The 25,803-nt window shown below is 40.3% G+C and overlaps 2 protein-coding genes across 5 annotated transcripts in view; both read left to right on the top strand.

Annotated features, from left to right (window-relative positions):
- On the top strand, positions 1–3,437 carry dmbx2 (diencephalon/mesencephalon homeobox 2). The gene is made up of 4 exons (XM_079645958.1): positions 1–107; positions 636–811; positions 1,621–1,796; positions 2,561–3,437. The coding sequence occupies exons 2-4, from the start codon at positions 643–645 to the stop codon at positions 3,059–3,061; spliced, it is 846 nt and encodes a 281-aa protein (XP_079502084.1). The 5' UTR covers positions 1–107; positions 636–642; the 3' UTR covers positions 3,062–3,437.
- Positions 3,438–5,177: 1,740 nt separating this feature from the next.
- The window catches only part of csnk1g2b (casein kinase 1, gamma 2b), a 35,600-nt gene continuing 14,974 nt past the window's right edge, over positions 5,178–25,803 (top strand). For 2 of the 4 annotated variants that reach the window (XM_079645922.1, XM_079645923.1), the window contains exons 1-3: positions 5,178–5,331; positions 8,803–9,602; positions 23,164–23,233. In XM_079645922.1, coding sequence (XP_079502048.1) covers positions 9,375–9,602; positions 23,164–23,233 — 298 coding nt within the window. In that variant the 5' untranslated portion in view covers positions 5,178–5,331; positions 8,803–9,374. The remainder of the gene's footprint in view (positions 5,332–8,802; positions 9,603–23,163; positions 23,234–25,803) is intronic. The other 2 variants (XM_079645924.1, XM_079645925.1) reach the window with 1 other exon arrangement.

A 25,803-nucleotide genomic window follows, 5' to 3' on the forward strand; every position in this document is an offset into this window, starting at 1 on the left:
GCGCTGCTGTGTGAGGATTTAAGGCCCAAACTGGACTAGGAGACTACACAGCTCACCGGGTCCAGACCTCTGTGCGTAAAGGCGCACCAGCACCGTCCGGAGCTCAGGTAAACAGCACAGGCAACAACAAACCGAAAACGTTTCCAAATATGTTTTATAACTTAAAAGGATATCTGAAAGAAGGGTCTCGAATTCATGATGTCAAATGTTTCCGATTTTAAGTTGAAATATGTGGACTCAAAATCCTGCCTCTCCTCATATAGCTTGTATAATATGTGTCAAATTGGCTGATGTTGTGAAAGAGTAAATCCGTAAGAAATATGATGATAATCACATGTCATATTTAACTTAATGTTTTGAATCTCGAATTTTACCAAATCACACGAACAGCCGATTCAGAAAAAGTAAAGGAAGATGAAGAATAGATAATTACATTTTAGGGGGAAATAAACTGAATGAATAAAATGAAAGAATGTTGGTCCCTAATAATTTTCTTCATTTTCATTTTGCAGTTATTGCTCCATTAGCAGATCATTATTGTAATTTAAACGTTTTAATGACTTTAATGACCGTGACTGTATATTAAGATGCTGATGAACTCTTCAGTCGGTTAAATAAGTATTCCTGTTCCTCAGATTTAAGATGAACTCGTTGAATTTCTGCGGGACGTCCAACGGTGGAGGCATGTTTCCTCTCCACGGTGTGAACTCCATGCTGTTCGACCTGCGCCACCAGATGGCGGAACAGTACCGTGTGTACTCTGCCGCGAGCCCCGCGGTGCACACCCTGTCTGTGGCCGAGAGACTGGCAGGTGGGTCCTCGTAACTCTGCAACACTTTATTTAGAGGACTGAACACTTGAACATAAATGTTAGTTAACAGTTTAAAACACATTTTCTGTTTCCTAGAGTTATGTTGTATTATGCACATAACTTATGTATATAGTGATGTGGTGAAAGAGGGTGCATGGTCAAATTGATGATCACAATATAAACAATTGATTATAACACATTGAATCATATGATTAAATTATCAATAGTTTGCATTAACTATGCAAGGAACGTTTATTTAAACAGCACCTTTCAACACAAGGCAATTCAAAGTGCTTTACAAAAATGAACGATAAAAGACAAATATACTTGTTGAGATACTTGACATACTGTAAGTATAAATATGTTGTGCTAATGATACATTTCAGTGAAATAACTGATACCTTTTGTCATTACATTTATTTGAGGACTTAATTGCTTGACTATTTTTGGATAATAACACAAAATATGATTTTAAAAGATGAACTATAAGAACATTTGAGTTATTCAAACCTTAACCTGCAACATCCAAGGGATGAACATAAATCTTCTTCCACCACTGTTCATTGTTAGAATCCATCAAATACAATGTCCAGCAGCCTATAAAATAAGCTACTATTATTCAATTTTTCAGCATATAAAAGTCAATAAAAATCATGTCAAACTTCTACTGCCCTGATTTAAAAGAAAAAACAACATGCAAGTGTGGGGGAAATATGAATTCACTTCATGCTCCCTATGATAGTGTTTTTGGAGAGGACTTGCTGCTGAGTGACTGGTGATAACCTTCTGTTTCTCTCTGTCCCGCCCAGAGCTTATTCTTGAGGCTCGGTATGGAAACCAGCAGAAGCAGCGCCGCAGCCGCACGGCCTTCACAGTGTCGCAGCTGCAGGCTCTGGAGAAAGCCTTCCAGCAGACACAGTACCCCGACGTGAGCATGAGGGAGAGACTGGCTGTCTGCATCAACCTGCCGGAGGCTCGCATTCAGGTGAACACACACTCCCCCAACACACCTGACTGGAGACCTGCTGAATAATGCACATTTGTTTGAATCTGGGACACAGTAATAAAAGGCTGCACTTACCATTTGATATTGATATTAAAGTGTAATTCTAATGGGGAAAACAACTGGGAGGTTAAGGAAGGTTAAGGAATGATACAGTCGCACATTTGTACATAATTGTGACATTCAAGTGGTGACAATTACATAAAGTACATATGTATTTGTATTCTACTCTAATGGCAACTACAATTCAGTACATATGTAAAAAGAAAGCTTGTTACGACTACAAGTTATAGGGTAATAAATGATGATGTATTATTATAGATTAAGCCATAGAGGAATTAAAACACCCTTTAGCAGCAACACTAAAGTGATAAACACATTTCTGCATCAATATTTCTAATCCAATAATATTCTAAAATAGGCAATTTTACATGAGTACTTTGTTTTCCTTATCTTTCACAATTTCTCATGTGGTAACAAATGTATGAATGCTGACAGTGAAAGGTTGCTAAAAAAACAAACATGTTATTTCTGGCTCCCCTTTAAAGGTTCCATGGAATTGTTTAGTTTTTGTGTCTTAACTTTAATCTTTTCTACATTTCTAGATGTTCACATTTTGAGCCAGTCTTCTAAAGTTTGTTTCTTTTGAATGTGCAACGGTGTCAAGCATTTTAGACCTACCTTGTGTATGAAGTGTGCCATAAACATACATTTACCGTGGCTGTTTTACTCTCTCTCTTGTCCAGGTGTGGTTCAAGAACAGGAGGGCAAAGCACCGTAAAGGTCAGAGGTGCTCCCCGCTCTCCAGAGACCACAGTGTGGAGGAGGCGCCACACCATAGCACGGGGGGAAAGGAGGAAGAGAGGACCAGAGACAAACAGGACATTTCCACATCACACACTGACAGACACAATCATCCTCTTCATCGCTGTCCTTCTCCTCCTCATGTGGATAAAAGCAGGGATATTTGTCCGCCTCGCACACATTCAGACTCTGATGTTTCACGGTGCTCCCTCCGCCTTCACTCCCCTCCACTCTTCCCCTTCAGGGAGTGCTACAGCCAGCCTCCTCACCAGCCCCTTGTAGGAGTGCTGTCCACGGAGCTGGCACTCCCCCCAGTGTTCTGGCCCATCTTACAGCACAGCTCTGCCCTCGGGGTCCATCCGCCCTCTGTTACTAAAAACTGTAGCCTCTCCCTTCAGACTGTGTGCTCTACTAAAGCTCCTCACCCTCACCTGGGGCTGTAAATGTAGACCTGTTCACCTCCAGCCCGACATCTCTGCTCCTGCGTGGGGAGAGACACGGTGGAGAAGCACTTACTGCCTTTTACTGTAAACCTGACAGAATATCAATTTTAATTTAGAGTGTTATTTTATCTGTTTAAGGGGAATACATCTATACAGTCACATATTTCCAAGTCTTATTTAAGTCTGTTTTTATTAAAATCAACAGGTTGGTTGCAACTGATGCAAATTTGCATCAACAAGACTGTTCTTTAATCATCACAAGCAGCATCAACATCCCATTTAAAGATACCATTGCCACCTTCAGTATTATTTAGCTGGTTACACCGGCAGTTATAATTCTTTTTAAAGCATTTCAGAAAAAGTTCCCCATTGTAATTAGGCACAGAAACATACAAATGTGAAATAAAGTTATTTGTACCTGAATTCTCTGGGGGTTCATTTGTGTTTTTGGTTTAGCAGCACTGACAAAATGATGGGTTTTACTAAATTAACATATTTTACTGCAGATTTACTACTGCAATTTGTATCAACATTGGGATTTCAACCACTTTGCAAAGCTCAAATATAAGGCCTGATCTTCTTTTGGATATAAATAAATGTTTTAATTTGTGAGCACTGACAACATCGAGCAGTTTATATTGTCACATTTTACATGGAGTTTGATGTGTAGCCCAAAGCACTAAATTTGGTTTTGTAAAAAATGTGAGATCTCCAGTCTGAGCATAAATAAACTCCAATATTTGTTGAATGAATCTGGTTAGAATTATGCATCAGAATTCCAGATGTGGGTCCTATGCCAGCATGACATTATTTGCAGTTGTACAAATACAATTGTATTCAAAATATGACAAAGTACTGAATGAAATAACAGAAGTAACATTAATTAAGTATTGACTTAGACTTAAATCAAGTACTGTAGTTTGATTATTTCCCTTTTATACTATTATATCTAGATATCTGAAGGTATGAGTTATTTGGCCGATTGAGATTAATACTACATAATGAAATCAACAAATAAAATATAACTTAACATTAAAGATTAAGATAAAACTTTATTAATGCCCAGGGGCTCAATTCACCAGTAGTTAAAAATGATCCAACCTTTTACAAGTTACAACATTAAAGTAATATTAATGGCATATATTATGAACGTTATTCAGAAATTGGAGACTCTGTTTAGTGAGTAGGCTACATTTACTTGCGGTACTTTATTTAAGTTTAGCTTGATGTCAATAACTTTACCTAAAAAAGGAATGGATAACTTTTATGTGCAAAATTTGCATTTCTACACACTGTGGAATTGCCACTTTAAATACAAGATATGAGTAAATGTTCTAGCCCTTTGACCACTGGTCAACATTTGTATACACCTGTAGCAAAAACATGTTTGATGAGCACTACATTCAGGACAATACTCCCTTTATTTTAGTCATATTAGCAGATTTAAATTATTCCAATTTAGATGTGTGGTGTGAGTCTTTTTACACCATCCGAGGTAGAGGAAGTACTCAAATCTTGTACTCCAGTCAAAGCAGAAATGCCATAGTGTAGGAATATTCTGTTGCAAGTGAAAGTATGTATTGAAAATGTTACTATTGTAAAAGTACAAATACCTAAGTGTTGGCATCTAAATATACTAAAGTAGCCTACCAAAAGTAAAAGTACTGAATGTGCAGATTAGCCCAAAATCATATATATATATATATATATATATATATATATATATATATATATATATATATATATATAAGTTATAATTATTTTTATCAAGCTGGTAAAGGTGGAACACATTTGAATGACTTTATTCACTGCTGGGTACCTTTAAATTGTAGTTGAGTATAAGTAAAGTAGCATAACATGGAAATACTCAAGTAAAGTACAAGTACCTCAACAGTTTACTTATTTGCTTGATCAAATTTACTTTGTTACTTTCACCAGTGCACACCATTGTATATTCAGTTCTGTATAAAGAGTGTAATGTGTCCAGCGAATGGACCAGCTCACAGCAGCTAATCAATGAGCTACTCACGCCTGATGTTTTGCTTTATTCACCAAACCAGTTGCGTCAGTTTTTCAGCGTACGGTGGTGGTGGTGTGAGCTGTGAGCCGGCGTGACGCTGTGCCTGCCTGGGTATCGGGCAGCGGAGGGAGGCTTAAAGAGACAACAGCAAAATCATAGCAACTTGAGAGGCTAGAGAAACGAAATGAGAAGGATACCCACACACGAAGAACCATGACTTCGAATGCCTTCTGGTAGCTGACATTTAAAGGTAACATGCTTTCCTTTAGCGACAGAAATGTGTTGTTTTTTGAAGACACCGTCCCGCCGTTCGTGAGCGTTCTTGCTAATGTTTCAGTGGCTAGCTTGCTAAATGGCTAGCTAGAAAGCTAAACGGTAAGAGATCCGGGCTGCCTATGGTGTGCAGTCGGTTGTTCTGGATTAAGGAGTTGCCCGGCAGGCAATGGTCAGGGAAATATCTACAGCTGTGAGCTGAACCAAAACTACCAATACTCTCAGGTGAAACAACTAACCCTCTTATCATACAATCTGTGGCATTAAGTAGTTGCGACGTTGTTATTTCTCAGTTATTAAGCGTTTACTAACTGACCATGTTAATGTGGCACAGCGAATGTCAGTCAATGAATATTTTATGATCGTTCCTGCTTCGACTTGTTCCGTTTGCATCAGTTTGCTTACGGTTAGCTAGTTGGTGTTTGAAATAGTAAAGTGTTGTTAACAGATTAGCGATGGTACATCGTTTTTATTTAGGCGTTGGGCCAAGAAGAACGGTGTTTGTGGTAAGTGCTAGGTCGGTTAGCTTATCACTGCTAATGTGACATTTCGATTAAGCGTCAACTATAGAATAAACGTCTACTCAAGGAGAATGTGCCGATAGTGTTGTTTTATGTAGCTACCATAAGTATACGTTTAAACGGAAGCAAGCGATTGAACGATATCAAGCTAACTGAAGCTTGCTAACTTCATAGTATCTGGCCTTGTCCGTCGTACCAGCTATGTTAACTTAACCCTTCTCAATACACGCATTGACGGATTTTAGGAGTGAATTCGTTTTTTAAGACCTCATCTCATAATAGAAAACTAACATAGCGCTTTAGAGAGAAAACGGCTGTATTTAAACACTTGAAACTGACGTTACGCGCTAAATGACAGCTGCCAACCCCGACGTTATTCGGTTAGCTACTAGTAGCATTAATATAAGCTCAAAGGGCAGATCTTCTGTACACGGAAATGAAAATGTATCAACCAAAACTTGTCTATAACGGCTCTAATGGCTGTTCGATTGATATTGATAACGTTTGAATTCGTCTTGTGTCGTGTTATTACAAGCTAACTGCATCGACTACAACGTTCATGGCAAGACAATGTGAGAAACGAACCGATCTCGTTTGGTGAGGCATTATTCACAGATTTTCTGTCAATTAGTTGATGTGACATCCAAAAACTAAGAACATAAAACATCTCACTATACAATAATATTGTATCTATATCAAACAGCTGACAGGAAAAACAATACTCAACTTCCTGAAATCAGCCAGATACATGTTTCGCTATGGTGGCCGACATTTCTAAACTGAGACAGTGAACTATTTCATTTTTTCAAGGGCCATCACTATTCTTTCTTATATTAACACTTTATCATACTTGTTTTAAAAGCATTGAATTGTTTTTTGGGTCACCTTGAAAAATCAGATGCTTGTCTTAGTGCATTTCAGTTGTTGTGATCATTTGACTTTGCTGTTACCGACCTCGTTCATTGTACTTCCAATCTTGTGACCAGGTAGGCTAGTTTCTTCCTATTTCTACAGTAAGTATCGTCATGCTTCAAGGTAGACATGACAGTGTAATGATTGACCTCATACTTGGTTTATAACTTACATTAAATGTCATTTGTTAGACGCTTTTATCCAAAGCGAGTTACACACATTCAGTACTGTGGGCAATCCCCACAGGAGCAATTTGGGGCGAAGTGTCTTGCCCAGGGACACAACGACATGCTGACTGCAGTGGGACTCAAACTTGCTATCCCCTGATTCGAAGTCCAGCACACTACCCACTGAGCCACAGCCTCCCTAAATGTGTATTTTTTTTCTGGCTGACTGCAGTAGTGAAAGAGTACAGACATACTCAAAGTCTCAGTGTATTTGTAATCGTTGTGTCATTCTTTAGGAACTCGTACCAAGGGAATGATCTTCTTGGCACCTGCCACCTGCCAAATAAAGGGGAAAGGTTGGCTGTGGCAGGGAACAAAATAGGTCACCTGCCACCATGTCAAATAGGTTTTTCTTTTTTATATTTAGAACTCTGTTTTTAAAGAGCAAGTCTATTTAAGGCAGGGATGAAGGTTTTGTAAGGATATATTCAAGTGTTCTACTGTCTGGCACCACTGATTCAGTGTTTACATAGATGTCAGAAGTTGCTGACAAAAGGTAGAATGTTGTCTATGCAGGAAATGAAATTACTCCCGCCCGTGCTCACTAAACGTTGGACATTGATACTGCTTTTTTATTTTCTTTATGTAGTTTTGCCTTCTCGTTAAAAAAGCCAACTCTCAAATTAACCACAGATAAACATCAGAAAACTATAACTCCAATGTTATGAATACCTATTTATTATCATAAACCAGTGCTAAATCATCTCATATTACCGTATGTTTGACCTGTGATGGCTATTTTAGTCTTTAGTCTTTCTGTTACAGCATTGCTAACTGTAGACCAGACTGTATCCAAATCCTTCCAATAATATGCTTCCCAATGATGCAAATGTTATGATGAGATGGGGCATTACAGCAGTCATTGATCCGTGTAAGTGCCTTTCCATAAGAAAGAGTGGCTGCCCAGTACTAGTGCTTGCATTACTTGCTCCACCAAACGTCTTAGATCATGGACGTAGGGGAGTTAGGAGAGCAGCTCTGGACAGATATGTCTGCATGTGATTGTTAGTGAAATGCTGCACAGAGAAGGTCAAGTTACACTGCTAATGAAAACTGAAATGATGGTTTGATTGATGTTGTTTGTTCCCTGCATTGCTCCTACAATAGTGTATGGCTTTGAATCATATCCTGTTTTAGTAAGTAGGACATTTTGGAGCTTTGCAAAAGCTTTTGAGGATTGTGCCTGAAACTTGGCTCAGGTGTTTCAATTAATTTACACTTTAGTCTTGCTTACAAGAGTTTCACTCATAGGCTCTGTGTCTTGGGCATTACAAAAATGAGTTTAATCGAAAAAGAGATTATCTATTTTCCTCTCATACCTGAGGTCCACTGTAGAATATTTCTGCTCCTATTGATTGCTTTATTGAATTAACCTTGTGCAGGTCTGAAGCAAGATCTCATTTCAGCTGTAGTAAGGAACAGCCATAGTAGACATACATTGATCTTTAAGTCAAAGGTTAAAGTGTTATTATATATATTGTTTATGTCCACATGGCCAGAAGTATTATGAGAGCAAATAATGGTTTGAGTTTTGGCTTTTTTTTTATTACAATCTCCAGATAATGCTTATATACTGTTGGACTTTTTGTCATAAATCTAGAAGGGGATAGCTACAGTACAGAATATATTGTCTGACGTGAGTGAATATATAGAACATCTTCAATTAATGTAAAGAATATTTTTAAGAAAAAGTAATGATAGTTTATTTGGAGTGTATTTTATGATCTTTGTTGTAGTAACAGGCTATACAGAGTACTAACTGATATCTCTTTGTTTTTGCTTTTTCAGATACCCAGCTATCATCAGACCCATCAGTTACCAGTCTTTCCTCCAGCTGTTTTCTCTGCGTCTGGGTTGCCTTGTCTGCTGTGGCCCTGCATCATGGAGAACGTCCACTGTGTCACTGAAGGCTGACCAGAAGGAATGAGGGACTCTAGGAGATGTTCCCAAGTGTCCTTGTGGATGCAGTAGCTGGGTTTCGGAGTGCTTTTTTATGACTAGAATTGTATGTGCATCTGTGGGCACATCCTAGGACAACCTGCCTATTCTTCAGGCAGGGACATGCTACTCTGAGACTGGAGCTGGAGAAACACACAAGGAAGGAACCCCTCTGCTAAACAAGGAACCCAAAGAAAAAAGGGAAGCGCTCAGCAGAAGACCCGACTGATAGACACTTATTGAAGTGTCTCATTGAAGTGTCCTCTGAATCATTGCACATTTTAACAGCAACACCTTTCCTCTGTCCTGTGAGAGTTTGTCTCCCTCCCCCTCCCTAAAGCGTCCTCTGTCGTTGTTATTGGAGTTTCTATGGTTTGCATGGCTGGAGAATAACCGTGGAGAGGCCAGGGTATCACAAGCTTATGGATTTTGAAAAGAGAGGGGGCAAGGGAGAGACAGAGGAAGGGAAAAAGATGTCTAAGACAACAGGCAGCAGGACTGGACATGGGGGCCGAAGTTCAGGGACCAATTCCGGAGTTCTTATGGTTGGACCGAACTTCCGTGTGGGTAAAAAAATCGGCTGCGGGAACTTTGGAGAGCTGCGGTTGGGAAAAAATCTCTATACTAACGAATATGTCGCCATCAAATTGGTAAGTGCATCCTCAGGGTTGGTGAACCAAAAGAAATGTCTATGAGCTTTCACTTCCATGTAAGCACCACAAAACTGTTCTGGTACATCTCCAATGTCAGTCTTCATCCTGTATTCTGTATTAAGACTACTACTTGCTTTTTATTTAAATTTTCTAGCAGTCAAAATTTCATTTAGATGTGCAGCAGACTCTTGTGCAGTTGACTATTTGACCTAAGTGAGCCAGACACAGGAAGTATAAAGGAACTGTCCCTTCCTCCCACAGCTAGGCTGTTAATGAGTCAACCATTCTCTGCTTGTGTTTATCAAAGCGGTGAGGAAGACTTGACTATAAGACTTGAATAATATCTTAAACCATATCTTGAGTGGTGTGTGTGTATAAAAAAAAAAATAGGACAAACATTTTCAGCCTTAACAATTTGTGTCATTCAAGAGGTAAACAAGTGTTGTAAGACTTGTTTTATTTAAATATAATCTCTATTCTTTGTAAGCCAACATTTAAAATGTGTATCTACCGATAGTACAATTCCCTCAGTCAGAGGAGTGGATTTTGATTCTTGTGGAAGCTCTCCTTCTAATAAGCTCACTCCAGGTCCCATGTGCAATCAATAATTTACTGCATGTTTTTGTTTTGTGTCAGCATGAACCCCTTTTTTTCCCAAAGCCACTGTTTTAAATAGCATTTAAACAGGTTGCAAAAAACCACATGAAATGTCAGGTGTTTGCTTTTTGGATTCTAGGCCAGCAGGTGACTGCTCAGCCATTTCCTCTAAATCAACTTTCCTCTATGCATCTTTTCCCAGCTATAAATGTGTTGCCACTTGTAGTTGCTCTTTGATCACTGGCAGCTTTTTTTCCTCTCTGGTAATGCCATGATGTAAGCAAGGCCTAACTCAAACTCCAGTTAAGTAGTCCTACTGGAGCTGATGGGTGGGCTTGGCGTCATCTCAGCCACATCGTATCTCCTGCGAGGTCATTATCTCTGAACGGGCATCCACTGAAGGCTTTGCTAACCACGTAAAAGGCAGAGGTTAGCAAACAGCTGTAATTGCAGTTCTCCTCTGAAATCTCTGGTTGTGCTGGCTGCTCTTCCCCCCCCCGCCTGTGAACCCTCCCATCTGTTTGGGTATTTTTAACCCCATGGTGTCCAGCTATATCTGGATCTGGCATTGGGGCAGTAACACTCCTCCATAGATCTTCTGGCCCACTGGACCCAGCATTTATCATCTTGGCTTTATCAGCATGTATATTGGTTCAAGGTTTCCAGGTTTTTTATTTTGTCATACGAACATAGCTACAGTGTAGTTATGACAATGAAAATCTTAGATCACAGGCTCCTCCAACAGTGCAACACAATAAAACAGGTAAACAGATAAATATAGTGCAAGTAAATATAAAAATAAACATAGTTTTTAAAAAGTGAAATAGTGCAATAAGAGTATATACAAGTTATTGGAATATGATATATTAGATAAATAATTTCTAAATAGCAGCCAGATGAATGTTATGGATGTTGTTTCAGGTGTTTAACAGTCTTATGGCCTGTGGGATGAAACTGTCTCTGAGTCTGGTGGTTTTAGTCCGGATGCTGCGGTAGCGCCTGCCAGACGGCAGCAGACAGAACAGTTTGTTGCTGGGGTGATAGGGGTCTTTTATAATCCTGAGGACTTTCTTCCTGAGCCGCTGGGAGTAAAGGTCCTCCATGGATGGCAGCTCCGTCCTGATGATGTTCTGTGCAGTTTTCAACACCCTCTGTAAAGCCTTACAGTTGAGGGCGGTGCAGCTGCCGTACCAGGCAGCTAGTCAGGATACTCTCTATGGTGCACCTGTAGAAGTTGCAGAGTGTCCTGGAGTCCATGTTGAACCTCCTCAGCCAGCGGAGGAAGAAGAGCCGCTGTCAAGCTTTTTTGGTGATGGTGGTAGTGTGAAGAGACCATGTCAGGTCCTCAGTGATGTGGACACAGAGGAACCTGAAGCTGCTGACTCTCTCTACCGTAGTCCCATTGATGGCGATGAGGGCTTGTCCCTCTCTCTGCTGCTTCCTGTAATCCACGATCAGCTCCTTGGTTTTGCTGACGTTAAGAAGGAGGTTGTTATCCTGGCACCAAGATGTCAGGTTTTCGACCTCCTCTCTGTACGCCTTCTCGTAGCCGCCTGTGATCTGGCCGATGACGGTCGTGTCGTCGGCAAACTTCACGATGGTGTTGGAGCTGTTTGTGGCCACGCAGTCGTGTGTGTGAACAGGGAGTAGAGGAGAGGGCTGAGCACGCAGCCTTGATCGGCTCCGGTGTTGAGGATCAGGGTGGAAGATGTGATGTTTCCCAAAAGTACTGCCTGGGGTCTGCCAGTCAGGAAGTTCAGGATCCAGTCACAGAGGGGGATGTATAGCCAGAGGTCCCTGAGCTTGATGACCAGCTTGGAGGGCACAATGGTATTGAATGCTGAACTGTAATCAATGAACAGCATTCTCACATATGTGTTCCTCTGGTCCAGGTCTGAGAGGGCAGTGTGGATGGTGAGGACTATGGCGTTTGAGGAAGTAGTGTGCTAATTGTGTTAAGGCACAACATTGTCAGGCTATTAGTGGGGCCCGATTTTGAGGCTTCTGGGTTTATATATGATTTATATATGACTAATTTTAGATAGTGATTCATGTTTTATTTGTATAATAATTGTATTTTGTGCAATGATGACTCTAATTGCTCTCCACAATAGCTTTCTCTATAGGCGCATTCAAACCACAGTACTTTTCCCACAAAGGTTCATAAGAACTTAGCTCATGAGAACTCTTTAGTTCTCATAAACTAAGTACAGATCGCGTTCACACCGGAATAAGTTCCTGGGGAAGGATTAGGCAAATGAAGCCGCTGACGTCACTTCTTCTGCTGCTTTGGGTTTACTGGCAGGCCGCAAACACCTTCACGGCGTAGACTGCCACCCGAAGTCCCCGGCCAGAAGTCCCCGGATTTGGGGACTGGCTTCAATAGAAGCTGCTGGGACTCCCAGCAGCTTCTACTGAAGCCTTCCGAGTAAATCGCCAGAACGCCGACACCTCCTCATCACTCCACCGCTCCCATGTTTTCTTTTGTGTTGCCATAAGTTAGTCTCTGCGTTTGTGCGCGGAGCTAATGCTAATGCGAGGATAATAAAATGGCGGCTTCACAAAACCTTTTGGGAGTTTTACGGGGCGTGGTTTGCATTCCGCCCAGCCAATCAGACATAGGAACCTTTTTCTCCCATGAAGGTACCTGCTCTCTACCAGGGACGGAAAAGGGGGTAAAAAAGGCTCTGATGAACTAAATTTAGTTCCGGCTCTTTTTGGTGTGAAAGCGACATTTCGGAACTATATCGGAACTAAAGTGAGAAAAGGACTACGTTGTGAACGCGGCTTTTGAGGCTTACAGATCCAACACAAACTAAACAAATTGGCCTCTTATTGTTAAAGTAGTTTTCAGCCTTAGCAACAGTGTTGATATGCCTACTGTATCATGGAGCTTCTCCCTTGTCAATTCTCAGACTAACCCAGACTCTCACACAGTTTCTGTCTCTGCCAGCTCCCGGGGGTTACCCAGTGAATGTCGCTGCCTGTCCAGTAGGGCTAAGGGCTTGTGTTCTGTCAGAGGGTGCTTCAGATCTCTTCCTTATGGACTGACACAAATAACAGCCCTTATATCTATGAGCACTTGCTAACACATGCTCAACATGAGTGGTTTCCCCTCTGTTGTCTTTCTGTCACTTTAGCTTCTCACTTATAGATATCATCTAAAAATAATTTTTGGCAATGAATATGCAATATGAAAAAACCTTGTTGTTGCTGATTTTTTTCTTTATAAAGTGCGGTTTCATCTTAATTGGGTAAAAATAAATGCAATATTATGAGTATAGCATATTAGGGCTTAATAAATAAATAGTTTGATCATCATTAATCTGTTGATTATTTATCACATTTTCTGAATCCATTTAATTCAAATCTAGGTTTATTTTATGAAAAGAGAAATTCTTACATTTGACTAGCTGGATCCTGTTAGTTCGTTTTTGTTAGACAACGATCTTGTTGCTCTGTGTTGTGTTGTTAATGAGTGAAACACACCGGAGTTGAGGATCTGTGGGGTTTATTCTCCCAAAAATATAATATACAATTTACAATTCAGGCATTTAGCAGACGCCTTATTCCAAAGCGACTTACAATTACCAATTACAGGGACATTCTCCCTGGAGTAACCTAGGCCTAAGTGCCTTACTCAAGGGCACACTAGTAGTGGTGTTCCAGGCAGGATTTGAACTCGCAACCTTCCGATCATCAGCCCACCTCACTGTCCATTAGACCACCAAATAAGGAGAAGAAAGAAAAAAAGTTTTATCGGCCCGCCACAAATAAATCAATGTATGGGAAACATGGTAACTTGATACATTTTTGTTTACCTATAATTTTGGCTGTATCACAGATATTATTATATGCTACACACTATTATTTCCCTACTCTTTAAAATGAAGGAGATTTCTTAAATGATCGACTGTTGGCCCAAATGAGGAAGTATGTGAATTATTGCACTGTGACTGGTTGAATAAAGTCTTGTTGATCTACCAGGAAACCAATAAGGAAGCTTTGTTTAGATAGCAAAGTGTGATTTGTGATCTGTCTGGTTTAAAGTAGTTTAATCTCTTTTGTTGCAGTGTAATAAATTGTAGTTTCCCGCCCCTGCACGACAGCACATAGTGATTATTCAGTGTTGAGCTGGGGCCTTTATGTGCTGAGTGTACTAACTTGCAAAGTCGGGTATGTGGGAGTGCCTGCCTGCACCTGGGACAAAGGTGAATGCCAGTGTCACCCTGCTCCACCACGTGATAGCAGAGACAGAGACGTATGGCAGGCCCGTGTGCACAAGATTCTCTGTGAGTGGGTCTGGAACTGCTGTGAATGCGGCTGCAAAAAGCAAAATAGAAGGGGGAAACTGCTGATTGCTGAAAGGTCGTCTTTGTTAGTGGGCCTTGTCGACACACAGTGGTTCAGTCTTTGGTTCAGCTGGATGCTTTCTCACACTGACAAACGCTTGTGTGATGGAGGCAGGACCATATAGCCACTGCTGTAAGTACACTAAAGGCTTTACTCCCAGGGGAGATCCCAGTGCCTTAAAGAAACAGCAGCATGTAATACCAGCTTTCTGTCATGGCCTACTGTAGAAACTAGCACCCATCAGGCTTGTTTAAAGGGTAAAGGGACACCATTGATACACTCTCCTGGCATGGTGACATAACTGTCCACTAAGAAAGTAACCATCCTTTATTTTTTCCCTAAAATGTATTTCACACACTGGGTCATATTTTTGTATTTGACTTATAGTGTTTCTCTCTGCCATTATCCTGAATTGAGGAGACTTTCGTTACTTAGGTCATCAGGCCCGCCTGACCCATCATTGTTTCAGCCCTGGGTGCAGGACACGTGCACTGCCCCCACACCTATCTACTCCATTCTTTGGGCCAATCAGTTTTCGCTGACATTTCCCCCAGTCTACTTTGCAAATCAGCTTGTACTTTATTAAAGTCACGTTTCATGTATTTGGTCATCCATTGACAGATAGTAGGTGCCTGTGTGGCATGTCGCTTGTAAAGCTGGTATTATCAGTAATAAGTAATAAAACTGTTGGAGGCCTTTTTGTGGTCGACACTTTCGACAATGACAAGTGGCTGTAATATCTGCCCAACACATGAGCAGTGTATTAGGTGATTGCTATAGTGTTGGGACTAATTGTACAGCACAGCGCGCTTCTCATCGCCCAGAGAGAGGGAGCTGATAATGGAGACGCCATGTAGGGAGACGACACAGTAAACACAGAGCCTTACTGTGCATTGTGTTCCAGCTGTGTACATTGTACAGTGTTTGACCCTATGTTGGACCTGCTTGTTCAAAGCACAGATGATTTTTAGACCTCATATTGAAAAAGCCCTTTGCCTCCAAAAAATATGCTGGTGTGATTGATTCCTAATTTAAGCCTGTGAATTTAATGGCTTAGGCTGAAATGACGTAAAGTGTTGCCTTTGGACTTTATCAGATGAAGCTAATTAAGGTTGATTCCATGAGTTGGCCAAAACACAAAATGAAACAGCTGGCTGTTATCTGACTGGTAAAGACATTAACTTAGATAAAGAATCACCATTCTGTATTCCAATAGATACAAGACTGTTTCTTCTGTTTTGAAAAATAAGACGCCGTAAATATAAGGGTGCTATCTGCGAAAATTATCTAGCTAAGTGCATCATGTAAGTTGGCAACCTAATTGGATAGCTAGGTTTTTCTCAAGTGTGAATAACAAATAAATAACCAGAATCTCAGTTTCACTCCTTAAAGCTGCACTTAGTAATATTTGTATTGGTGCATCAGGTCAAATGAAAGTTTGTAACATGAGAGGCGTCAACCATATTGATACGCCCACAGACAATAATCGCCTGATTCTGCAGTTCCCTTCAGTTCTACAAGTGTAGGGTTTACCATCTGAAAACGTACTCTTTCTCCAATGTGGTTCAGCTCGGCAACAAACTTGGTTGTTTCTAGCTCAAAAGAAAAAGCCATGAAAAAAGACCAAAATAGAGCTTTAATGAGACAACATATTGGGTTTCCAATGCTTTGCAGATTCCTAACTACAAATGAATGCCAATATCTGTTTGCTAGATGTGTAAGCAACTAACATGTTATCATTTAAAACATGACCTTTTTTTAAATACAATATGTCAACAGTTTTGTGTTGTTCAGCTTGTGGTGAGATTCTGCTTCAAAGTGAAGTGTGCTGGTCAGTCGTGATGCTTGTTCTGCTGCCTCCTGTCCGCCGCCCACTGAAGCATGATAAGCAACTCTGGTTGCAGTCTAGCTCAGCAGCTTACACCAGCTCGCCATGAGGCAGTTGTCAAAGAACTGTGAAGGCACAAAAGCTCTATCGGCATGTTTGGCTGGAATTAAAGTGACATTTTGACGATTTAAGTTCTGCCCTTTCCTGCTAAGGCTCACCAGAGAGCATGCCAGGCAGACTGTATGAATACATCCTTGGATGTCAACAGCATGTAAAAGCCTACCTTCATTCAACTAGCTAATCCTCTAAAGAACCAGTAGCTTGCAGCAACACAGTAAATTCACACAGACGCATTGTTGCTTTAAGTTTGATTTAGTATCAGTCATAAAACCTTTTACAGGAGTGTCTAAACATTGCTGACTTCAGAGTAGCAACAAGTTACAGTGTTTTATGTAGAAAATGAAAGTGCGACTGTACAAAAACATAGGTTTGAATATGGTGTAGGGTGTGTGCCAGCAGTGAGTGCTGTGTAATTGTACCGTGTGAGTGTACATCCTCGTTGATAGCATAGCACATCTCATTTTCCATTTAAGAGTTTTTTAAAGATACGCTCAAACTGTATTCTTGTGTTTACTAAATGATATGTTCAAGTCTATAGCCATAGTTAACCAAGTTTCTCACAATTTCTTCATTGTCATTATGGTATGACTGAGTTAACACTGCGCTTTCCTGTCTTAGCTTTCTTTAAAGCATCGTAATTAAAGTAGGAAACCAAAATAACCCAACCAGAATCAGATGATGGTAATTTGAAAAGAGTCGAAGCCAAATTGACCACATGTCTATTTTTAAAAGTTTGCTTAGCAAGACAAAAAGGCAACGTTTGGGATGTATTTGACAGGATATGCAGTGCACACAAAGAGAGATTGGAAGCTGACTGTTTCTACTGTTTTGTTTCCTAGTTTAGCATATGAAAAATAACTCCTTATCCTACTATTTAGTGACTGAACTGTGTTATCACTTCTAATTATGTCAGTACCTATAGGAAACATTTATATTGGGTATAGGCTCAAAGTTAAACAAATAAGGAAGTACACAATGCATTGTACTTATGCCACGCCTCACTCCTCTATTAAAGGACAAAGGAGACTTGCCTCTTGGGTTCACTTGAGTGGAACTCCCTGGTCACATTATAGGCTTTGTTTGCCTTCCTCTGAACACGTGCTGTAAAAGAACCAGCATTACCCAACATAACAAATGTGGGTTATTGAACGCTGTTAGAAAAATGGGCAGATGCTTTACAGCTTTCTGAGTCCAAAGCTATTTCCATTATATAAGTTAATACAATCTGAACACTTACTGTTTTTTTACATTCACACCAATTTTGAGAAGTACATGGCAACTTTCTGAAAATCGCCCAAGGCCTGAAAATGATACTGAGGTCTGTGGAACCGTTTTTAGTGTTGGACATAAGATAGGTTTATGCATGGTTAGCTGTACCACACCTCTCCTACAACAAACGTGGTTTCAATGTGTGACACCACGTCATATCTAGTGAGCCTAGGTCAAAAGTCACGGTTACCCCACTCTAGTTAACTTCTCTCTAACATACAATTGATGTCTAATTCTGTCTGATATCAAGCAGTGCCAGATTATGTTTTTTGAGGGGCAGTTTATGGCTCCACCTGGGTGTGTTAAATCTGAGCTGAAACAGGAGAAGTGCTGGATACCGGCCAGCTGTTGCTTTCTGACACCACTCGCTCCTTAACACCACCTCCCAAACATAGACACCTCCAATCATAAAGAGATACACACTAGTGTTGTCACGATACCAACATTTTGGTTTCGATACCAAGTCAAGAATTGCGATTCCGATTTCTTTTTCGATACTTTTCTTAAAAAAAGGGAAACAGTCTTAAATGTAATTATTGTGCTTTATTTCACACCAGAACCATAACCATAACACAAACTTTTAAACAATGAGTTCAATACATTAAATAAATGACTAGAATTTGTATTAAATACGATTAAGCATCATCTATAAACACCTTTTTTGTTTTTCACTTCTGCCGTCTTTTTTGTCAAAAAGCCGAGGCGCAGCGGCAGTTGCAGTCCCAGTCCCACTTGCAGCCATGCTTCCCGTTTTCTCACATGCTCTGGCGGCTAGCGCGTGCACGAGAGAGGGGGGGACCTTAGAGCGTGCTTGAGATGGGAGGGACTGCAGGCACGGCTGCAGTGCAGGGAGGAGTGGAAGCAGTGCGCTGAACACACACGGCTCTTATTAAAACGGCGCTTTCTCACCGGAGTACTTTTCCCCGTCATTCTTAAAGTACCGATACTAATGAAACGGAGGAATCGTAACGTTTTTAACGGCAGGGTATCGCTGTACCTGTCAAGTATCGGTAAACCGTGCAACACTAATACACACACACACACACACACACACACACACACACACACACACACACACACACACACACACACACACACACACACACACACACACACACACACACACACACACACCACAAACACACCGCAAACACCTCAATCTTCTCCATTTGTGTTAGCCTCACAGTTAGCAGTTAGAATCATTGATACTTCTATGGAGGCTGCTGAGTAGAGATGCACTATGTTGACATTTGAGTTGTGCTGTCTAAGATGAGGGGAGTCATATGCCAGTTGCATATTGTGAAATGGTTTACTGGGTGTCAGGCAAAGGTCAGGGTCTATTCTGGGCCTGATGCATAATGCTGGGTCTGTTCCCCTCAACATGGCACACACATAGACATATGCATGGACACGTTGAATGTCACACTGCCTTTACAGTTGATGAACAACACAGATGGTTTTTTTATGCGTTACATTACATAATCGCAGCTGTCTGCTTTACTCCAAGCTTATACAATGTTTGAAAGGCAGGATTTTGTTTGTCTGGTAAAAAGGAAGTCTCTCTGTATTTCACCACAACTTGTCTCTATAGTACATCCTTGCAACTGAATTATGAGATAAATCATGTTAGAATGTTGGCATATTGGTGAAGTCCCATCAGTAGACAGTTAGCTATAAGGTAACTACTTGTGTTTTCAATATGTAGCATGGTGATTTTTTTCTTGACTACAGGTTATTCGTTTGGTTCTAAAATGTCAGAACAAGGTTAAAAAACTAAAATGATTCCGTTTACTATATAAACTACGAAAGAAGATAAAGGAAAGAAAAAAAACGAATCCCTAAGTAACTAAGCTGTAACCAGTGTATTTATAAAATGTTCACTTTAAAATTGTTAATATTATTAATCTTTTATGAAACTGTGATTATCTTTCTCTTTTATCATTATTTTGGAGTGCCCTTTTTGTTTTGTTTGTGATAAGCTGTGGTTAAAGACCCCAACAAACAATAGTGAAGACTGCAGCAAAATACTCTTATTGTTTTTTTACTCTTATGTTTTGGGTCACAAGAGGAATAATTAGGACCACAGAAATCAACAGAATTAAATGCTTGGATTTTTTTTCACAGTATTGTTTTGCATCCACAATATCACATTTTGTTGACATTTCGACATTTGTATACATTTTAAGTTTTTACTGTAAGCTGAATCTTTACAAAAACATGTTTTTTCAGCCGCAGTCCACTCTTGCTTTTATCATTCACAGTTTTCCCGTTCCTCCCTTCATTTGGTGGTCATAACTCCATCCTGTTACTGAGGTCAAATATGATCTTTCTCAGCTGTGTTGGAGCAGAGATCAGATTTAGCCCAGATGACATCATATGCAGAGTTGGTTAATCCCAGTAAGAGGACTCTGTGGGGCTGATGGCTTGCTCCATCCACACAACTGTACTGAGGCTACCACAGGTTAAAACACAGAAACCACCACCCAATCTGTCACGACGTAATCATATATTGGTACAAGCTTCAGCGTTTCACTCGAGAGATCCTTGAAATGGCATGTAACATTTCATCTCACACCCGTCCATAGGCTGCTGTAATTACAGGATTTGATCCCACTAAGGCAGTGTTGGCTCGTAGCACTGATATCGACAAATCTCTAAGCTTTTTAGCTGTGAGCAGCAGATAGTGTAGGTCAGTATATGTGCTCATGTCCAACTTCCCTGCAATCCTCGTTGAGATTTCACAGGCAAGCCAGCCAATGAGGGTGGCTGTAGAAATGGTGGTATCTTATTGGTTGTTGTGGTCCTACATTGTAACATGTGAGGCGGTCTGTTTACATGCACAGACATGTACGTATAGGATTAAAAATGCCAGGAACTGCAATTCCGGTAGCATGTAGGCTTACTTTTCTATATGTATGCTGATGAAGTAAGTGGCAGTAAAGCATATAATCAATCAGACCAAAGCTATTTACATAAAGGCAAAACCGATCATATTTCTTTCTTTATAATTGTAGTATGTAACAGCTGAGGTGGGTTAGCAGAAGGGAAGGGCACTTCTAGTTTGCAGGTCAGCTGCCCTCGACACAGGACAGCATACATGGCAGAAAGCTGCTCTCTGCATGACACCATGACATCTTTGTAAAAATAATTCACACTTACATGTTTATCTTAATCTTTATAGAAATACAATACAGTCAAATGTATCTTCAACTTGGGTTATTGTTTGTTTTGTCTTAAAATAGGCCAGATTATTCACACAGTATTGTGATATATGGCATTACTAAAGTGATATCTTATATATATATTTAAATATCACGGTTATTGTCAGGACCGTTAAAAAGCAACTCCTAGCGCCCAAAAACATTACCATGGGTGCAGCCCTGCTGGGTCCGACGAACATGTCAGCACGCAGATCAAAGATTATTTGTTAAGGGCAATGCTCTGAACATTTCTCATCATATGCAAGATGTTGCATAAGATATTTGCAGCTCGGTCATTTACACAACCGTAGTCCATCTGCTAAGAATACAGTTGACTATTAAGTACGTAAAGCTGCCATAAGCCTCAGTTTCCTATTGTAAGCTGTTTTTTAAAGGGTCCTGTGGTTTTATGCCATCTGTTTACTCATTATTTATATATTTTATGATTTCTTTCCTCGTTGGCATAGCCTGACTTGTGAGAGACTTGCTTGCTGTTCATGTTGATGTGGGAGGTGGATGCAGCAGTTCCCCGCTCCGCCTCCCAAACTGGTCACGTGTCTTCCTCCTACAGTCTCTCCTCCTCTGTATTACCATCCTGTTTCCACTCCTAATGACTTTCCCCCAGCATGCACACTGGCTGCTTACTTCTCATGTTGGAGCAGCAGGATTAACCATAGGTGTAGCAATGCAAAGTTTTCCATGTTGACATCAATCGTCTCCATTACATCTTTGAAGTCTTTAGTCAAATTGTTATAAGTTTTGCATCTCTTCAACATACATCATTTCTTTTTTTTGAGACTTCATACTTCCTGTAGTGTTTGCCAGATGTTTGTTGCCATTTATAACATCTAACCTTATATCCGATTGTTTTATGATATTCTCCTTTTTATCATTAATTCTTTCACTTCCATCAAAGAGTTTCAAAGTGAATTCTTACCTTAGGTAATATCTGCAAATGTTATATCATTGTCTAGCATATTGGACTGAGTATCTCCAACACAAAAGCAAGGCCCATACTTTGTGTTTGCACTCCTACGCGGTAGCAGGGCAGCAGAAGAGAAAATGCTCCTGATTTAATAAAGGCTTAATGGAGTGACTGTGGGAGCTTAACAGCTTTTATTTCATACCATTCAAAATAGAAGTGCCTTGGAATTAGATGCTCTAGGGAAACACTTTTAAAGATTAAATCTTACTTTAAGCACCTCTTGAGAAGTTGCTTGACTCAATGTTTTGGGCTACAGTCATCTCCATCCTTTAGCCTTCATTACTAACTCTATTTACTTATACTTATATTTTAATTCAAACGGTCGAAACATTCACATTTGACTGACTTAGAGGTAAATGTTATGTATGGATGTTTCATGCACTTTGGCATATCAGACTTTATTCCACTCATTTGACCAACAGGATAATGTAGGCTACGTCTTTGGACCCATGTACAGCCAGCTGGTTGACAGTGTGTGAAAAGGGGAACCCCATACTGCTATTGTCGCCATAGGGTTTAACACAGTCTGTGTCACAGCTATTGAAGATTAAAGAAAGGAATTAAGTTGGTTGTTTGTTTTATCCTCTCCACGTTTGTCCATAATGCCCTTGTCATCATAGGAGTGGCCGTTAATCAGATTACATTTTAGGTTGTAAAGCTGGAGCTAGCCATATAATGAACAATATGTCCAAGTGGGATCATTATCGCCATGTCATCAGAAAAGCCTGCTGTTCACCAGCTGGAACTGCTCTTTATCCTCTCACATCCCATAAGTCGGACCTCAGACCTAATTTCAGTTCTATTAGGCATTGAAATTACCATTGTACTGTAGGTATTTAAGTTTATTGCAGGCCGGGTTAATCATGGTGATTTGTATGCAAAGGCTGTCACTCACGGACTACTTTCTTCCCTTGCGGTGAAGCTCTCAACTTGTGTAATGAATCTTTAATTCCTCTGCATTGTGTGAACTGAAAGCTGTTCAAATATTCATGTTTTAAAATGACTTTCTTTCAAATGAGCTTATTATCCTTATTTTTATATACTGTATATACACGGCACTATTTTTTTCTATTGAAAAAATGATTCCCCCCTACAATTTGAATTGCGGCCAACATGTCATTGTAGAAGTATACTGTGTTGGACGTTAACTCATTTGTAAGTGATGTCATATTTCAAACTAACTTTGCTTTCTCTTCTCTCATTCAGGAACCTATAAAGTCCAGGGCGCCGCAGCTCCACTTGGAGTATAGATTTTACAAACAGTTGGGAAATTCAGGTAAGAGATATGTTTATTATTATTCTCTGATAGACAGCATCATAACGATGAGTTAAAATGTAAATGGGCCTTTCACACACCATTTGGCTGGACAGAGAGAACGCACTCCATCATCTCCTATTCTGCCTTTTATTTTTAAGAAACAGACATGGGTGAATACTTACTTTAGGTTTTTATATTGCATGTACAAATAAGATTGACCTTCCTCTGTTGTCATTCAATTAGCATAGATCATATTTTTTTGTTGTAAAAGCTCGGTTCCCTCTCTGCTCTACAACGTGAGACCACTGTTTTCAGATTCAAATCATCTAATCAGGAAAATAACTTTTTTTTATTTGAAAATTGCCAGCTTGGTGTGGATGTAAGGCAAAATGGAAAAGAGAAAATGCATTTTCAAAAGCTCTGGGAAACAGAGACACAAACTCCAACAGCTTCCATCTTACTTTAGGCCAAATTTCACAGCGTGTGTCTCTACATCTGTGGAAGCCAATGGCTGCAAGGAGAGCCTGCTTTCTGGCTTCTAATCCCACCTCTATAGACCCGAACATGTTAATGTGCTATGATGCATAGCTGCAGTGGCTCCAGGGCAGCAGCTCTTTGATCTGGTCTGGCTGGTCAGTTAGTTACAGAGAGTGAGAGAAGAGGCAGAGTCAGATGTTTGGGAGGAACTGGGACTTCATTTATTTCCTCATCACATCCTGGCTGGCTGTTTTTGGAAAGTGCACACCTGTCATGTTTGTAAGTTTGTGTCTATGCATGTGTCGATTGGGCTGGGCTCTTAAAAGCAGACACAAATTGCAAACATGTCCCTACTACTTAGCCATACCGACAAGATAAAAATGTCTGTGCAGTGTCTTACTTAGAGTAATGCGCCATTAGTTCTTTTTTTGTCCTTTGTAATTAACAAAATGCATGTCCCAATTGACATGTTATTACATGTTGTTTTAGCTTAAATTATAGTAGGCTAACTTAGTCTATTAAAGGGATAACTTCTCCTTCAAATTCTGCTTTAACCTTCTCATCCATTTTATTTAAATATGCAACTTGGAAGTCAGGAGCAATGTTAATAAAAGGCACATATGATCTGGCATCTTGGGGAAGACTGACCGATAACTTTCAGTGTAGCATGGAAAGCAATGTAGAGTTTGTAGTCAGACCTAAGGAGCCATGGGAAGCTTCTGTCAGATTCTCAGTTTTTCAGCTGGACAGCACTGGACCCTTTCGGAGAGTTTCTGTTTGGGTATGTACTTGATGATCATTGTATAAAAATTAGATTTGAAAAATCAAATATCATATATCCTTGTAAGACTCTTGTTACAGTGATCCTCCCCAGTATGACAAATGTGTGTCGCGGTCTAATTTTGTGACACATGCCTGGCTCCTTATGCCAGAGCAAAAGCCCTCCTCTGTTGATAAGGAGGTGGGGCATTGGGGCAGTCCTTGACTATTTTTAGACGGCCCTCTAAAAGCAGTCAGGCCATTATGGTGTGTCTACTTGGATAGCTTCCCACAGTATCCTCTGGCTCCCTGATTGACTGTGTGCTGCCTGAAGATTGCAGGGGAATTATCGAGCATGCATTGCTTACAGGGTGTGGTTCCTTTTTTATGGCTGTCATTTTGATCTCTGAGCAAATGTTACCCAATGCACGCCTCCACATAAACTCAAAAGTATACGATACGACATACTTTATTGTCCCCGTAAGGACATTTGTTCTGGACTCCGTCTTGCCGTTCCGCATACATGTACATATACAAACATAGTGGACATTAAGAGACATACACATATCATCAGTCATACACTGTTTGAACAAACACAATACACAGACGCACACACTGACAATGGCGACCTATTGCACTACCCCTCATGGCCAACATTTCAAAAGTACATTTCATTACATGTGAATGTTAAGAAGCTCAATCGCCCATAGGTAGGAATGAGTGCTTATAGCGGTTCAGCCTGCTCTTGGGAACCCTGAACCTTCTACCAGAAGGTAGGAGCTGGAATTCTGGTTGGAGTATGTGGGTGGGATCAGACACCATTTGTTTTTGCCTGTCTAATAATGGACTGCTCGTATATGTTTTGGAGAGATGGGTGTTTTTTTAACCACCATCATTTTCATAGCACTCTGTACCAGGCGAGCGATCTGTGACTTTGACTGCACTGTCAAGTTACCATACCAGGCAGGTAACTGTAATTGTCATCTCCTCTACCATTTTACGTGATAATACGGAGGATTCCTGTCGTACAGTTTTGTCTCTATCTGGCTTTGGTTGTTTTCCTCTGGTGCATTAAACACATCCTCACCATCTTCTAATAAAACCACAGCTGACCTTCAGCCTTACTCGTGTTAACGCAAGACTCGGGTTGTGCAACATTACACATTCCTAGCCCTTCCACACAACAAGTCACAGGCACAGGTGAATAATAGAACAAGCAGACATGACGCTGTTTCCAAATGCATGCTGAACATAATTACACTATTCGTGACTCGACTAAATGATTCTAGTTCCTGCTACACATCTTTTTACGGATGTGAACTACAATTCAACATTAAGTACAAGACTTACAA

Source organism: Notothenia rossii, assembly GCF_949606895.1.
Source record: "Notothenia rossii genome assembly, chromosome: 1".
Lineage (NCBI taxonomy): Eukaryota > Metazoa > Chordata > Actinopteri > Perciformes > Nototheniidae > Notothenia > Notothenia rossii.